The sequence below is a fragment of the Halichoeres trimaculatus genome, unplaced genomic scaffold (assembly GCF_033239565.1).
Source record: "Halichoeres trimaculatus isolate MK-OKI-2021-1 unplaced genomic scaffold, fHalTri1.1 fHalTri1_scaffold_16, whole genome shotgun sequence".
Lineage (NCBI taxonomy): Eukaryota > Metazoa > Chordata > Actinopteri > Labriformes > Labridae > Halichoeres > Halichoeres trimaculatus.
In genome coordinates, this window is record NW_027437194.1 from 9,841,323 (window position 1) to 9,857,683 (window position 16,361).

General features: G+C 39.6%; 1 protein-coding gene across 1 annotated transcript in view; it reads right to left on the reverse strand.

The window, feature by feature from the left end:
- Window positions 1-16,361, reverse strand: part of grk3 (G protein-coupled receptor kinase 3) — a 75,122-nt gene that overhangs the window by 48,796 nt on the left and 9,965 nt on the right. The window contains exon 2 of the mRNA XM_074690138.1: window positions 6,747-6,823. Coding sequence (XP_074546239.1) covers window positions 6,747-6,823 — 77 coding nt within the window. The remainder of the gene's footprint in view (window positions 1-6,746; window positions 6,824-16,361) is intronic.

Sequence of the window (16,361 nt, forward strand, 5' to 3'; positions counted from 1 at the left end):
AATGGAATCACCCAACAGTGTATGGGATTTATCAGAGAAAGGTATCGGAAAGGTATCAGAGCGGTATCGTATCAGTATCAGCAAGACATATCGAGAAAAAATCAGATCAGATCAGGAGTCCAAAAATCTGTATCTACGAAAATGACTACGAGCCACATTCACTCAAGAAGTCCAGAAGATATCAAGATATCAGACAAAAATGATTCCTGAATTTCTTGAAAAGAGTAAATAAATTCCTTAAAAATAGAGTAAAATATACTTGTTAAGTTTCTTGTTTGTAAGATACTTGCAACGAGCCATTTAGGCAACATTTTTGTCTTTTAATATCTTTGAATATCTTTAAAGAAGACATTTTCCTGGACTTGTCAGGTGGATTTTGCTCATGTTACGTTTAAAAAGACAATTTTACCTGAATCAAGACATAAACACCTGATTAGATTTCAGTTTTTGCAGTGTGAAATGTGTCTCATGTCTGCAAACTTAATCAAGTTCATATCCTGGGGCTCTGGATGCAGATTTAGGTGTTCTCCAGGCACCTAGGGGCAGTTAAGAGTACTCATAAGCAGGAGACAGAAAGGCTTTAAAGTCACCTCAGACTAAATCAGAGGATTTATAACAGCCGAACACTAAAGCACAAAACATCAATGCTAATCCACTCAGAGTAAATGACTCCAATTGAGAGACAATAATCACACAGATTTGCACCGAGAGATGGCATCTATCATAGAGAGACCAAATTCCATTCAAAAAAACAAACATTTTTTAACCACCTGGTCTGTTTTTGCAGACTTGGAGCAAATCTTTATCATGATGTTTGGATTTCAGCATCCTTTAATCTTCTTTCCCACAACTCCATCAAGCTAAATCACTTTTGATTTTCACTGCTGTACTCTATCTGCTTCTCTGTTGGTCTGGCCACAGCTTTAGTGCGTCTCAGGTTAAAAGCCCAGGAGTTTGCCTTCTCACTTTTTTTGATAAAAATCTTCAAATAAAACCACAACTTCACACCCCAGAGACAAAGGCGTCAGTTTTGTTTCCTGAGACAGATCGAAAGGCGAGCTGCAGCTCAAAAGAATCTATTTTTCCTATTTACAAGAAGTTAAAAATCGATTCTGGCAGACAAAGGGAGCTGGTCTGCTCTATAAAGTAAGGTATGACAAAGTCCGACACCTCGGTGTGTACCTGAAGGATGTGGCAATGATTGAGGCAGAGGAATAACCCTTTGAACAGCTGATTTGTGCACAAGTTTATCAGTGAAACACAAGGCTGAGGGCTGTGATCACTGTCTGTGCTGCTGGCACTGTTTCCTCTTGCCACGTTAGACCGTTATGTGCTGTGACATGCAAAGCTGAACATTTACCATTCAAATGTTGACGGCTCACAGGCCCTCCCATAGTGCTCTCAGACAGGCAACTGTTCCTCTCAGCTCTTTACAGCTCTGTCTGCGCTCCTCACTTCATTCAAACTTGCCTATTGTTCAGATGTAAAGCGGGCACAGAGGATGCACAGGACGGATCTGAAACCTCTTTGGTGCACTGACGAAGAATCCAGAATCACAAACCGAAGCAACTGTTCTGTGAGAGGAACGAAGCAGGGACAGCCGCCTGTTGATTACCTGGAATGAAAAAGTCCCAGAGGCAGATGGACATCGAGCTGCCTGCTAACGAGTGTTTTCTACGAGGTTCACTAATGAGATCTGAGAGCTGGACTAATGACCAGCAGCAACTGGGGACACAGCTGGCTCACATATACGACAGACAGGGTGAGGAGAGGAGAGGAGAGGGGACAGAGAGCATCGATGTGGGGACAGGAAATAAATTATTTTTGGGGGAGGTGACTAAAAACATCAACAGAGAAGTGTTTCTTAGTTTACAGCAGGTGTGTGGATTAATGCAAAACAGGGAACCTTCAGATTTCAGGTTTGAGTGTGATATCATTCAGCTTTAACTGGAGAATCCTAAGAGGGATCAGATCCGAGTGATAAATCAATGACTAAAAATATCACGTTGATGTTTCAGGATGATGTTCAGATATCACATTTCCCTATTTTGGCTAATTATGATATAAAGCTATTTATTCCCTGAGCTCCTGATGCCAATAGAAACCCAGGAGTTTTCTCAAGCTGCACCAGACAGCATCCTGAGTCATCTGGTGTTCGTTCAATGCACAGAGGAGAAGTGTGCAGAGCTACGAGCCCCATCAGTCTGATAGCAGCTAAAGCTGCTAAAATTGGCATTAACATTCATTATGAGGAAATAAATGAAACTGCCGATGCAGAGTGAGAAAACCTCAGGCTATTTTCAGAGACATGTCAGTCAGCCTGAGGTGAAACGTTTATTTCAGTGGCTAACCTTTACCTTGTTAAGAAATGTTAAGAGTTCACTGGGTAAAAAAGTAACTCAGACTGATCTCTGTGTGCATCATTAGCAGGTTCCTCTTCTGTAAAAGGCTTAAAGGCTGCATTTATGTTTCTTATTCTGGGTGGATTTTTATAAAAAGCTTAATTTTTGTCGAAGAAAGTGACCTTTTGTGTCTTTGCAGAGCATGGGGAGGTTATGGAGTTACCCCTAGTTGGATTTTCTAAATTTAAGACAGTGTTGGTGAAAGTTGTTTTTCACCAAAACATTTCTAAGTTCCTATAAGAAACTTCAGTCTGATTTGGTAACCCCTGGGTGCAAAGTGGAATTATCTTTGATCTATGCAAATAAGATCCTGTACTTGTTTGAGGTGACATTGTAAGGAAAATGTAAATAATGATTTCAGGAATAAAAAAGTCATTTAACAAGATTGTAGTTGAAGTATTTTGAAATTAAAATTGTAATCAGATGAGAATAATGTTGTTATGATACAAGATTGGCGTTGTACCAACAAGAGATTAATGCTAACAGTTATGAGAATAAAGTCATAGTGTTATGAGAACTAAAGCTGTTATGTTAAAACTAAAAAGTCTGTATGTTACAAGAATAAAGTGATTAGTTTATGAGAACTAGAGCTGAAACGATTCCTCGAATGATTCGAGGTACTCGATTACAAAAATTACTCGAGTAATTTTCTCCGCCTCGAGGAATCGTTTAATTTTAAAACAGATCAAAGAGTGGTATTTCAAATAAAGCTGAGGCCATATTAAGAGAGTTTTCAAACCCCTCAAGCTACCTCTTATACAAAATAGCAACTAGCAATAAATCTAGCTTCTTTTCTGGAGTTTGGAGACTAATGAGTCATTCTACGAAATTTGGGCCGCAACATTTGATGAGATGTACAAGGCACAAAAAAATGTGTCAAAGTGTGTTTACAGATTTTGGAGCTACCAAAGCAAGTGCTCTTATTGACATGCTGTATCAGAAAATTCTATTTCTTAAAGAGAAAAAATTTCATTTGAAAAATAACTGCTCTTTAACTAAACAAAAATGTATTTTATCCCATTACTCGATTAATCGATGGGATTTTCAGTAGAATACTCAAATACTAAAATATTCGATAGCTGCAGCCCTAATGAGAACTGAAGTTGTAATGTTACAAGGAAAAAGTCATATTGTTTCAAGAACTAAAGTCAATATGTTATAAAAAAAAGTTGTTATATAAAAACAAAGTCGTAATGTCAGAGAACGTAGTCATAAAGTAACATTGGGAGAATAAAGTCAAAAAGTTACTAGAATTCGGTACTAAATTCAGAAAATGAAGAAGCAGTTTTAAAAAAAAAATAGGTTGTAAAGTTGCAAAAGGAAGTCATTTTGCTGCAAGAAGTATTCCACTATTCTAGGAGAAGTAAGTCGTTTTGTTATGAGAAAAAAAAGCAGTTATGCTGCTAGAACAAAGGCAAAGGGAATACAACTGCAGTATTATGAGATTTGGGTCAAAACTTATTTAGCATTTGAAAATCACTATCTAGGTTTTCCAATCAATTATGACCTTTTGGCACATAAGGCAGAACACAACAGCAAAATTTTGGAATTTTCTCATACATTTGAAAAATTTCTACAAATCATGAAACTATCTGGACTGAAGCTGAAGTTAAGACCTCCCTGTGGGCCAATCTGCTAAAAAAAGACACCATGGCTGACAGAAATTCAGACGCAAAGCTGAGACTTCAATGTTGATCTGATGATAATTTCACTTTCTGTTAATCCACTGTTTTTCCCCAATTAAGGGATTAACTCTTTGTTCTGTTGAATGTCAGAGAACAGTGAAAAATGACATTCACAGCTCCTGAGAGACTGAGGTGACATTATCAGATTGCTGTCTTTTGTCCAGGCTTCAGTCCAAAAACCCAAAGAGATTCTGTTTACGGGGTATTAGACGACAATCAAATGAGAGGATGGAGCCAGTGACTTTTAGCTTTTCTGGATTAATACCACTCAAAGCATAAATAAATAAAAGCACAAATCATTACTATTCTCAACATGATGAGCAGCTAAACATATAAAGATGAAACCATCACCTGGGCAGTTTAACAGGTTTCAAACTGACAGAGGAAGGAAGTGTGAGAATGTACAGAGGAGAGAGAAAGAGATCTAAAGGAAGCAACAAGTGTGAGAGAAGGAGGCAGCAGAATTAACACGCTCTGTTCTCACAGGGGGGCTGGGACCGAGAACAGTAAGTAAACCAAGTAGAAGCCTGCAGGGCGACTGTGGTCCCCTGGTGCGCCACAACCACTAGCACACCGCCTGTCTGCAGGAGAGCAAACACCCAGCGGAGGAACCCTCAGAGGAGCCGGCACAGAGACAGGTACAGCTGAAGACAGCTGGGCAGCAGGAAGCAGGAAACATAAAGCTCTGAACTAACCGCTGCATCAACAAAGCAGCATAAGTGACACAAGCTGGAGGTTAAATAAGGACTGTGCAGATGCTCCAAATCCAGAGTTTATTGCATGATACTATAAAATCCATGCAACATGATATATGCTCTGATATTCTCAGCATGAAGAAACAACCCAGGGGGTCTGTGCGTGTGCTGGGAGGACACTTCCCTCCTCTCAGAAGTCTTTCTTCTTTTTGTGCATTACTCTTTAAAAAGCAGCTGCATTGATGCTGAGAGTGTGTCCCTCCACCCCCCCATGCAGAAAACTGATCATGAATCAATGAAGAATGGGACCGATTAGCTGAGGCACTGAGGATACTGGTGTCAATAAAACATCCTCCAGTCTCAGCTCCATTACTCTTTGTTCAGTGCTTCAGAAAAATCCAAGAGCAGACTTTATTAAACAGGTTTTACAAAAAGCTAAGTCATGTTTGTGGTAGATATCTTCAGGGTGTGGGTTTCAGACAAACTGGAATGAGGCTGATAGCAGCAGAGTTAACACCTCACCTCACAGAGGATCTAATACCTGATCCTACCTCATTACTCTAACAGAAGAGTCTGAAGCTGCAACAGCAGCACTAATAAAACCATTGCTTACAAAATAGCAGGAGTTTAAGGACTCAACCCATTGCAATAAAACTGAAGAACATTTTAATTCTTCTTGGTCTAAATATTTAAAGTGTTGATCCAGAAGCAAGAGGGTACAAAACCCAACAGCCTGTAGATTTTATTGGGATTTCACTTTCGGTCTTGTAAATAAAAGATGCCATAGAGCAAACACTGGTTTGCAGAAAGCAGAAGAGAGCAGCCATGTTTGATTCAGTCTATTTGTTATTCAATTCATTTATCCCTACCCTAAGCTGAATTTAGCATGATGCTAATGTAAATATCCAAGCAACACCCATGTTGTCTGGAGTCCACCAACCATTTTTAAGACCATTTAGTAGAAAAACATCACAAAGGTATGTTTCTTATGGCGCATACACTGAAGGAATCAGTGATCATTTTAACAAGTCAGCCTAAAATATATCAAAATGTAAGCTTACATCATCTCGTCTAGTTAGCCAACTAGCTTTCAACCTGTTGATTTCAACACTGGATTACCATCTTTAACCAGTAGACCTTGCTGCAAAGTTTTGGTGTGATTCCTGTGGCTGCTTTGAGAAGGGAAGGATGATCCTGCAGCAGCAGCAGCCAGACATGATGTTGAATTTTTTAACAGTCACGATTCTGAATTCTGGATTATTGCAATGCACAATGGTGATGCCAGTTCACAGAGACTGTGTCCTTTCCTCTTTCAAGAAATTATTCTGCAACATCAACTGCAGAGACTCTGTATTGCTTGCTTTGGTCGAATGTGGACAAATTTTAGTCATCCTTGCAGAAGTCCCATAAGCTTTTTCTTAAAACTACATTGGGCAATCAATTAATGTTTCTGCATAGAGGATTTCATCTATCCACTGAGAACCCATGATATTCAATTGCACAATCAAAATACCAGATCCTCAAAGGGACCGGGTATTGATTCTTTTCCCTAAAGTTCATTTGTGATTATCCTGAAGGAACCATGACTGAGGGAACCAAGTTTCAACACAACTTAAACATTTAATCATATACTTGAGGATGTTTGCCAGGTGGGTGATAGTTCCTGATACAGCTCTAAAAGTTTGTATCAGCTAAGTCTGCATTTGCAATTAATTCATAATTGGATATATTTCACTCTTGAGGCAATTTTTCCAGACGTTATTTATGAGCCACTGAAAGAAATTTGGAATAAAATGTGGAGAGTGTCTCAGAGGAGTGCACAAAGGCTCCAAGAGCATATTTCTATTCATATAAATCTTACTCCGTTATATGAAAGTGTCTGTGCATGAACTGCTGGGTCTTTTTCTTTGTATTCAGGATTAATCTGGATCTTCTGACACTTTTTATCATGAAATGTGACTTACCGATTTTCTGGTTGAATATTTTGTCGAATGTCAGTTCATCCCTCTCCTCCAGGTACTTCTGCATCACACTGCGAATACTGTGGACAAAAAGAGGGAGGTTTGATTTAGGAAACAACATTAAAAACAATGACTACATCTCCTCCACCTCCACCTTCCTCATGTGATCCCAGCCTGTGTTTAGGACTCGCCCTGCAGCTTGTCTCCTGACAGTCAAGCTGCAGGGCAGAGGGACACAGGGGAGGCTGCAGGGGGAGGAAACCTGGAGAGATACATGCTACCCCGGGAACTGGTGTTAATGAGACCGAGAGCAGGGAGAATGAATCAATTAGCACCCTCTCCACGGGCCCATTAGCACCACAGCAGCACCCTGCGTACTCCTGAGAGGAATGACCAGCTTCACCTGCACACACCGCATACTGAGCGCGTGCAAGGTTCCTTCGAACCAAGTCACAACTTGTACTGTGTTTGGATTTTGATAGCATTTGCTCTTTTCTCCCAGTTTGCTCACACGCTGTTTTTGTTCTATTGAGGACAAACAAGCCAATCATAAATAACCTTTAGTTTCTCGGATCAGGTCCAAAGAAAAGGTTAGGAAATAGTGAAAGATTTCCTGAACAAAGTGAGTCTGTGAGCTCTGCTGCTGTTTGCTTTTATGACTTTATATTCAATGATGCTGACCTTAATTTGAGTTGTACTTCTGCTTTAGTCATCCATAGCTTCGATGTATGGAAGTTATAGCTCCAACTGCAGAAACATTCACAGTTACATGGTGTTGAAGTATTATTGATCAAATACTGTTTACTCATGAGACTCCTGGAAGCTTTTAATAATTAAACACTATAACCATTTCTCCTGTTTATGATTTCCTCAGGTTGTTACTTTGCTCTCCTAAACTCTAAAACAAGCATGACCAAGTGACAGACAGTACTACATCCATATTTAGATGTAGTCTAATCTTGACAGTGTAGCTCTTTATACCTGCATACTGCTTTAGCTTTCCTTGTCATTATGGTATTAATTGTCTAACAAAGTCACTGACCATTAGTTTTGTTTTAAACATCGCACATGATGCCGATCAGCCAAACAAATCTGATTTTGGACATTAAAGAGGGGTATTTTAAATTTTTATCCTGTAGAAGCTCAATGTGATTCACAGCTCCAAATGATCCCTATTTTCTTGTTCTGGTGTTTTAGAAAGCCCTTATTTCAGCCTTTGTCTGAAACTCTTCGTTTTAGCTGCTGTCTCTTTAAGGCTCGCTGCTCCACAAACCACCTTCCCTCTGACTGGCCAGCCCTCTAAGGGCCTGTCAGGGCAGACCTTTGTGTCATTAACCAGTTAGGAGACCCTTGCGTGTTTTGAAGGTTTTAAAATCTGCACACTAACATCCAGCATTGTTACTTTACATCTATGCTCATAACATGGGGGATCAAAATACCCCCTCTTTAACTGCAAAGTAGCAACAAATAACCTTTGCGAACCTTGATTCCTTTTCACAGAAAACCTGACACAAATGTGAATAACCTGAAGAAAAGTTTAGTACAAACAGATGATCTCATTTCCCTTTAAAGGTCATGAAGAGGCTTCAATAAAAGAGTGAGACTATTTCAACACAACATAAAAACTTCTCACTGCAACAAGAAACAGAATGATATTAATCAGTGTCCCTGTCCTATAAATGCTTTGTCCCCACAAATACAAAATGTCCAGTTACTGTCAAAGAGGAGAAAATAAACAGGAAGTGGTCTATGTTAGCAGCTGGGTGCACTAAAATGTTGACTTATGCCTTGTTTTTAAAGAATCCTCAGCACAACAGGTCATAAAATACTGTGAAATATTTAAGTTTATATTGTTACAAAAGCTCTTAGTTTACTACAACAGACTGAAAGCAACTGCTCAATGACTTGCAGTTTCAGGAGTCTTTGTAGTATGAAAGTTGTGGGTGTATGTGTGTGAAAAGCGCCCTTGGAAACATATTTTTAATGGAAGTATAGTCTTTGTATTTAAATGAAAGTACCTGTCTCACTGCAGGGAGGTGTTACTGTGAAGATTTACATGCAGTGTGGACAGTTTTGTGGTTATGGTGAGAAAAAAAAAGACTCGGAAAGACAATAAGGGTGTGACTGTTTGTCTACAGCGTTGTCACCTAATAAAAGCAAAGTTAACCTTCTTCCCTCTTTGAAAGCCGAGCTTGTGTTGTTATTGCAGGTCATAGATCATCTGTAGCCAATAAAAACATTGCAGCACAGCGACCCGCATTAAAACTTCCCCAACATGCAGAGCTGAAGCCGACTCTACATGATGTTTAAAACTCCTCATGGGAGATTCCTGCTGACTGTCTGTGTGAGAGTAACCTGGGCCAGTGCGGGCAGATTTTATGGGAGAGTGAAATCGATCAATGGATGTAACTTTTCAGCATTTCAGCTGCAGCAGCTACAGGAACAAGAAGCTAGGAAGTAAACACTTCCTCTTTTAAAGGAGGCCTGTTTGTGTCCCTCTGAATCATTAGCAGCTGACTCTGGGTTATTTGTATGAAAGTACTTCAGACACCATCTGAAGAGCTACTCAGCTATTTGTGTGGGTAAAACTTCATCTTGGGGACAGAATCAGCTCTGATATGATAAATTTGGTTGGTGAGGTTAATGAAAGAGGAAATCAGCAGAGGCAGTTCATCTTAACACACCCTCTTCTTTACACTCAGAGTCTTTATGATTAACTGCAGCAAGAAAATTAAAAACATTGCTGTAGAATGTTGCTGCTTATATTTAAACCAGATGCACCCTAAAAGTTCTTATTTTTGTCCCTGACAGCCTCAGATTGTTATTCTAATCAATGAATCAGACTTTATTGTCAAAGCACTTCTCAGACGACAGCGGTGTCACACAAAGTGCTGATTGTTATTCTCGGTGTCAGACAGAATTACAGAAAGGATCCTACAAAGAGAGATTTTTTTTGTCAAGTAGAAATGATTTCTTGTCAAACAGAAACAGCCATTATGTCTAACTCTTCAACAGAGGGATCGTCAAAACAGGGATTTTATACTTGCAGAACATTGGCGTTGCTAAGTGCATAGGGAAATACTTGGAAGCTCTGCCATGAAAAGTTTGCAAATCATCTTGTCCACTTCAAAGACTCTATATTATTATTATTATTATTATAATTAATATTATTTTTATTATCATTATCATTGAAAATGCTGGACATAACTTAGCTTTGTTTCAGTTAGGGATATATTAAGGGGCGGGCCTTGAGCCTTTCTGCATAGTGCTACGGGGTGCCCACTGTCAGTCAAATCAGCCATACCCTTACGAAAAAATTACGTCAACAGAAACAAGAACTATTTAGATCCACTTTTTTTAACCAGGCTGTAAACATGTGAACATGTTGGTTTGTAACAGACTGGCTTTTTGAATGGGTGTGTATGTGATTTCTGGTGTTTCTTCAGCCAGCCTCATGTGGACACTTGAGGAACTACAATTTTTCACTTTGGCATGAGCTTTGTATTTTTGAACTAGAGTTTGTTGCTTGTTTAATGCGTGCAGAACATTGGAATTGCTAAGGCTACGTCATCCCATTTTGCTTGGTTTGCTTTCACGGGAGCACTCTTAAAATTTTATAGGAACATGCAAGTTTACCAAATCCTCTTGTCCTTACATATCCCACACAAGTCTATCTAAAGCGCCTGCAAACATACAGACTACAGACAGACCACTACGTTTTTTGTTTTTTTTTCAGGGCCAATACAGATTCTGATTATTAGTAGTCTAGGAGGTTGATAACCGATATTTAAAGCACATATTCATTTGTAGTAAAAGTGAACATATTTGCGTCAAAGTTTGAACAATACAAAATCCAACAATTAACTTTGTTTTAATGTCTTTACTTTTATTGAACAGCTCCCAGGCTCAGCTGCAGGTCCTAAAGTTAAAATGAAAACTGAACTTTTGCTGCCTAAACTTGCCTCTGAAACATATATCTGCTCTCTGGAGGTTTTCCACTAGGCAAAACCTTAACTCCCATCCTTAGTGTGTGTGAGCACTGTCTCACAGCTTTCACTGCTGATTGGCTGTTAGCTAAGCCACGGCTCTGTGTGTAACCAATAACAGGGTACTGTGGGTGGGACAATGTTAGAGATAGAGTAGTGATTGCAGACAGTGACACAGCTGCATCCCAGCCAAAATAACATAGTTTAAAATTGATTTCTGTTCGGCCATTGGATTAATAAAAAGGTCAATTTATCTCCAAGTGCCAAATATGGGCCCAGCTGATGATCGATCTATCTCCAATCCATAATTCCTGCATAATCCCTAATGCATCACTCTGCATTAATACATGTTAGTATGTCATCAACCCCACCCAAAAACACCGGAAGTCTCCTTATAGGAACAATCCGACGTGTAACAAACCAGCCAAATCAAATTAGTCACCGATCCTATCAAGACTTGGAGATGATTTGCACTTTCACAGCTAATCAACACATTCAGAATGGAGGTGTATTTCAACAGAAGACCGATACATTCAAGCCTTGACAGCAGTACGTCTGAAAACAATGTCCCAGTAATCCACAGCTTTGTTTGGAACAGCTTTAAAAGAAAACCTCAGATAGCAACAACAGCAGCTTCACACATCAACATTAGCTTACGGGAGCAGATGACCGGAGAGGAGCAGAAAACAAAGAGGCTCCTGCTGTGACAATGCAGTTTGAATGACAGAATGACTGCTGGCACAGTGTGATAAATAAGGCAATATTATCTACAGGGGATTGCCATGACGCCGGGAATGTGGTGGGCTGTGGATAAATGAAGCTGAAATTACTGCAGAGGGAACAACCCTTAGTTTTGGAGGATTTCAAAAAGATGAAGTGAATCAAGACAAAAAATGGAGCCTGCTCCAATGTGCTTTAATACAGAAACTAGTCATACACCACCCATTACCATTACTGCTTCAGGGCTACAGGGTTTGGACTCCATCTGCTCTTACGTTATGACTGAAATGAATGCAATACCTGACATAGTTACAGCTTTTGTAGCATAAGATCATAACACCATGTAAACATTTAGTGACATAAACACACGACTTGGTGTCAGTGTGTTCCTTTCGTGATGTACGCATCATGTGCTGCAGTCTCCAATGCATCATGTGTCTTATGCCTGCTGGCTAGTCTCACCCTAAACTAAAGCTGGTCTTAAACCAACCATCTTTAAAGCAATTACAGAGTCATAAAAACTTTCTTAAGCTGCGGACCGCTAAGCTTAAACTACATTGTGCTACTTTTTTCTTGGTTGGTGCTCAAAGATGCCAGAGGATTTTAGTCTCTGCTTATGGAGGATGTTGCATATGAAAAAACAGGGAAAACGGCAAGCATGAAGGACAGCTGTTACTCATCTTCACTGCATAGGGCGCCAAAGATTTTAGGCTAACTTGCTGTTTTCATGACAACAAGCTTATCTAAAGTGAGGAGCGTTTGATAAAAGAAGAAGGGTATCAAGGCCTGGTTTGCACTTTTTCATGAGCTCTACGTATTAACTGGGTGTCCATGTCACTCTACAATTCACCTCCAAGCCAATGAGGCAGTGTGATCAGATGGCCTGGGTCAAGTCCTATCACATTTTCTCCTTTATTTAAAATCAATTTTAGAGTTTTATGTTATAATAAACAGATAGTAACGAGATTTCAAAGGATATTAAATATATGTAAAAATTACTGAAAATGGTGTTGGCAGCGCAGTCCTGCTATCTCCTATCACAGATCTTGTGGTCAGCGCTGTCTTAACACCCTGTTTCATTTTGGCCAAGGTGCACTGTTGATTTCTTGCAAAACTATAAACAAGACTTAATGTGAACCCAGCTGACATTAGCACTAGCTGTGGCCAGAGGCTACTTCTGCTTCAGCTCCTGTGTTCTTCTTTCTTCAATTCCTGCCAAAGGCATCATGGGAAAGTATTTCAACAGGAGTTTAGTCGCTGTCTTGCAAAAAGAAACTCGAAAGCTGGATGTAGGGTGTCTGCAACAGTCAGACCCCCCAAAATTGATCAATTTATCCCTTGTGGAGCACAGTGCCATTAAAACAACGCCAAGATCTACCAACAGAAAGTCTAATATGTTTGGTTTGTCTTTCATTGTTAAAGGATATGTTGGGCTCTACTCTCTTGGTATCAGTTTGATGCAGTCTCCAAAAGCTTGATCGAATATCATCAGCCATGGATGGATCCATTTAAATCAAGTAAGAAGAGTCTGAAGTTGCCAAAACCTAATTCCCTAACTCATCCTCAAATCGAGGGTAAGCGATTGTTCAGTTTCTACTGGTAAAGATCATTGTCGGTATCAGACAATACCAAAGCTGAGGGGTCTGTACCAGTATCACTACCTACAAAGTTGGAACGTTTGCATTTTCAAAAGTCACAAGCTTAAACTGTGAAAGATAGATGATAAAACTGGGGCTGCAACACTTAACTATGAGATGAAGGACAAGTTTGTTGAGCTCTGGCAACATCCCTGGTGTTATGATGTTTTGATCAGGGAAGACTACGACAGACTGAGAACACAAATACTAGTAAGAAATAACAGATACACATGGGCAACCCGGGAGAAACGTCATCACAGTGGTTGTGATGATTTGTTAGGTATCTCTGTGTAGTGTTTTTGAATTTTTGGCTTTGATCACCAAATCTGAGAAACTGACCATCACAAAGGTTGTGTCTCTTCATGCATGGTAGGACTCTGTCCAAATAGAAACTTACTTTTTTCATTGAGTGAAGATACTTACTAATCACACCCTGATGTCCTTAGTATTTACCACAGTAGAGCTCTTTACCAAGAGATGGATTCAGTGACTGTCATCAAAAGAAATCTGTAAAAAGAATAACCCTGAGTAACACCATCACAGCACACAGCTGTACTGATCTACAAACCGAGGATGAACTGACAAACACAGCAGTAACTCGTCGGCATAAACAGATGGTAGGAAATAGGGACACTTGAGCAGTGATCTGTGAATTATGTGAGTTGGGTGGGAGTGTTGGTGGTCATTAGAGGACTACAGGGGGCAGGTTGAGAAACAGAAATAAAATGTAAAGAGTCCTTGAGCAAGACTGTTTATTTCTGTCTGTGAGACATAGAGTAGTGACACCATCCTGCGCTGGTACCAGCTGTACGCTCGGACACACACAGGGTCCATAAGAAACACACTCTTCTGCACCTTCCTTTGGGCTGCAGTTACATAATTCAGCCTCCATTACATCTGCTCCAGCCTGAACCAGCTGTTAGCACAGTTAGGAGAGAGCATGCTCAGCCCGCCAACAAAACAACTTCCAGCCAAAAGCTCTCAACGTGAGTTAACTGTTCCTCTGCTGTCTTATTGACCTTTGCCAAACCCCTGAAAGCTAACGCTGTGAGGACAAAATACTGAAAGTGGGAGACCCTGACCCACTTACATATCTTATTCCATGATATCAAAGGGCAACTCTGACATTTCTAAACACAGGCTCTTTTTTTTAATATTTCAAAGAAAAAACAACCTGAAACACTTTTGGAAATGCTGCTGACAGGCAGTCTGGGAAAGAGAAGCAATCATTGCAACATAATCTGGCTCCAGAAAAAAAACAGGTAAAAGGCCACTCTTAAAAAAAATACATGTTTTTTTTCCACTTTTTTACCTTGCAGAAAACAGGAGATGCTAGTCTACTGCTTATGTTTTTATCTGATATTGTGTCATAGCAAAATGCTTCTCAAACACCTTTGTTATATCATTCAAATCCACCGTACCTCAATGAAGCGAACTGTACTTTTATAGTGCAGAATATGAGATTTGCTTGTCAACCTCTCCTCTCCTGTAGTCATTGGATATTGGTTAAAAAAAGTTTAAGAAAAATTTGCATTGGGTTTAGACTTCCTATTTACAACACTGAAGTCTCACAGTGGCAGAAATAGAGTCCCCAAAACAGGACGTGACAGACCAGCATTTTTTGTGTGCACCAGGGTAAAATTAATAGTTTTATCAATAAGATTTGGTGGGTTTTAAGACAATGATTTTACAGCTTTTTGGTTCAACAAAATCAATCAAACCTTTATAAAAGATCTATGAAACCTCTCCAAAATGCAGTCAGAGAATAAGTATTGAAACTTGGGGCTCCTCGTGATACTTTTGTGGACAGATTCAACTCGACGAGTCGAGCAACCCCAAATGTTTTGCACCCTATTAGTTACAGTTTGGTACAGTTCAATTTGTATTGGTTTGATTCCAGTGCCTCCAAAACAAACGTGCTTTTTTAATTACTAGCTAAGCTTAGCCTGACCTTGGATCATTTTTGTGTTTTAAAACCAATTTCGAACACAGCCACAGATACAGATAAGAAAAACTTGCAACTTACTGTTGGGAGCCTGTAAGCTGAACCTAAACGCGAGCCCATAAATCTTGGAAATTTGGTTCCCTTATCCACGAGTCATTTTGTTTCCAAACTATGGGATTCGAATGGACTCAAGTTTTTTATGTGTATGTATTTGTCTTTAACTGTGTGTTTTATTGTATCTGAAGTAGCCTATAATTTTTGCAACGTATACTGTTTTTGTTTCCTGCAGTGACAAGTTAGCTGCAGAACTACTAATGTAAAAAACGTGTTTGTAATTGCAAATAAAGATGTCAATACTGAGCGAAGGTTGGTGGAAAAAGCTTCAAAAGCTTCATGTGTATTGTATATTCTGCACAGTCAGACGCCTTAGTTGAGTAACTTTGTATGCAATAGTTGTAACTCAGAGCACATGCTGCATAAAGCATTTAAAACCAGGTTAACTTGGGTCATCCTCCTCTTATATTCCATCAGAAGTCATTAATCATTAATAATAATGGTCTTTGGTTTGAGCTCTTTGTTGAGCCACATCCTTCACATGTTTCCAAACAGCAGCTTAACGTGTAAAGACACACATGCTCAGCTTTCATTAGCTGCTGATCTCCTCCTGACACTAGAACAACATTGTGTTAGAGACTATTTAACACTACAGGAAGTATGCTGATGTGTAAATATTTAACATATTAACAGGATGCCACTGACATTTCTGGAGCTGGGTCTGTGGACATGTAATTGAACTGTGTTGATAACACGCCATGCTGCGCCAAGAGTCAAGGTCCTGACCCTCTGAAATTTGTTTTAGACTCATCTTTAATCCCCTGCATTATTGATTTTTAACTTCTGTTTCTCACCCTAAGCAGCTTTGTGTCTGTCAGCAGCTCAATGCAAAGCCGACATACAAACATAGTTTGAGGAGAACGAAGGGGCACTTATTTGAGCTTATTTCAGCCTACAGACATACAATTACCTGGGAAAACTAGTCAGACTCCAGAACAGGTTTTTCTAGCTACTGCTTGGCGTCTTACTTCAACAGGTGTAGGATTAAGGGGGGTGTGAGTAGAGCCGCCTTAGACAAATTGAGCAATTTTCAAACAAGCGATCATTTCCTTATGATTAGCAAGACAAAAATATAGTTTCAGTTTCTGATCTGAAACTCTGAACCGTTAAAACATCTAAGGTGTTTCCTCTTAAACTACAACAAAGGACTTCCAGTATCTTCAGACCTGAGCCTTTCTTTGTTTACTTTTGGGACCAAATGACTAATAGGTACATT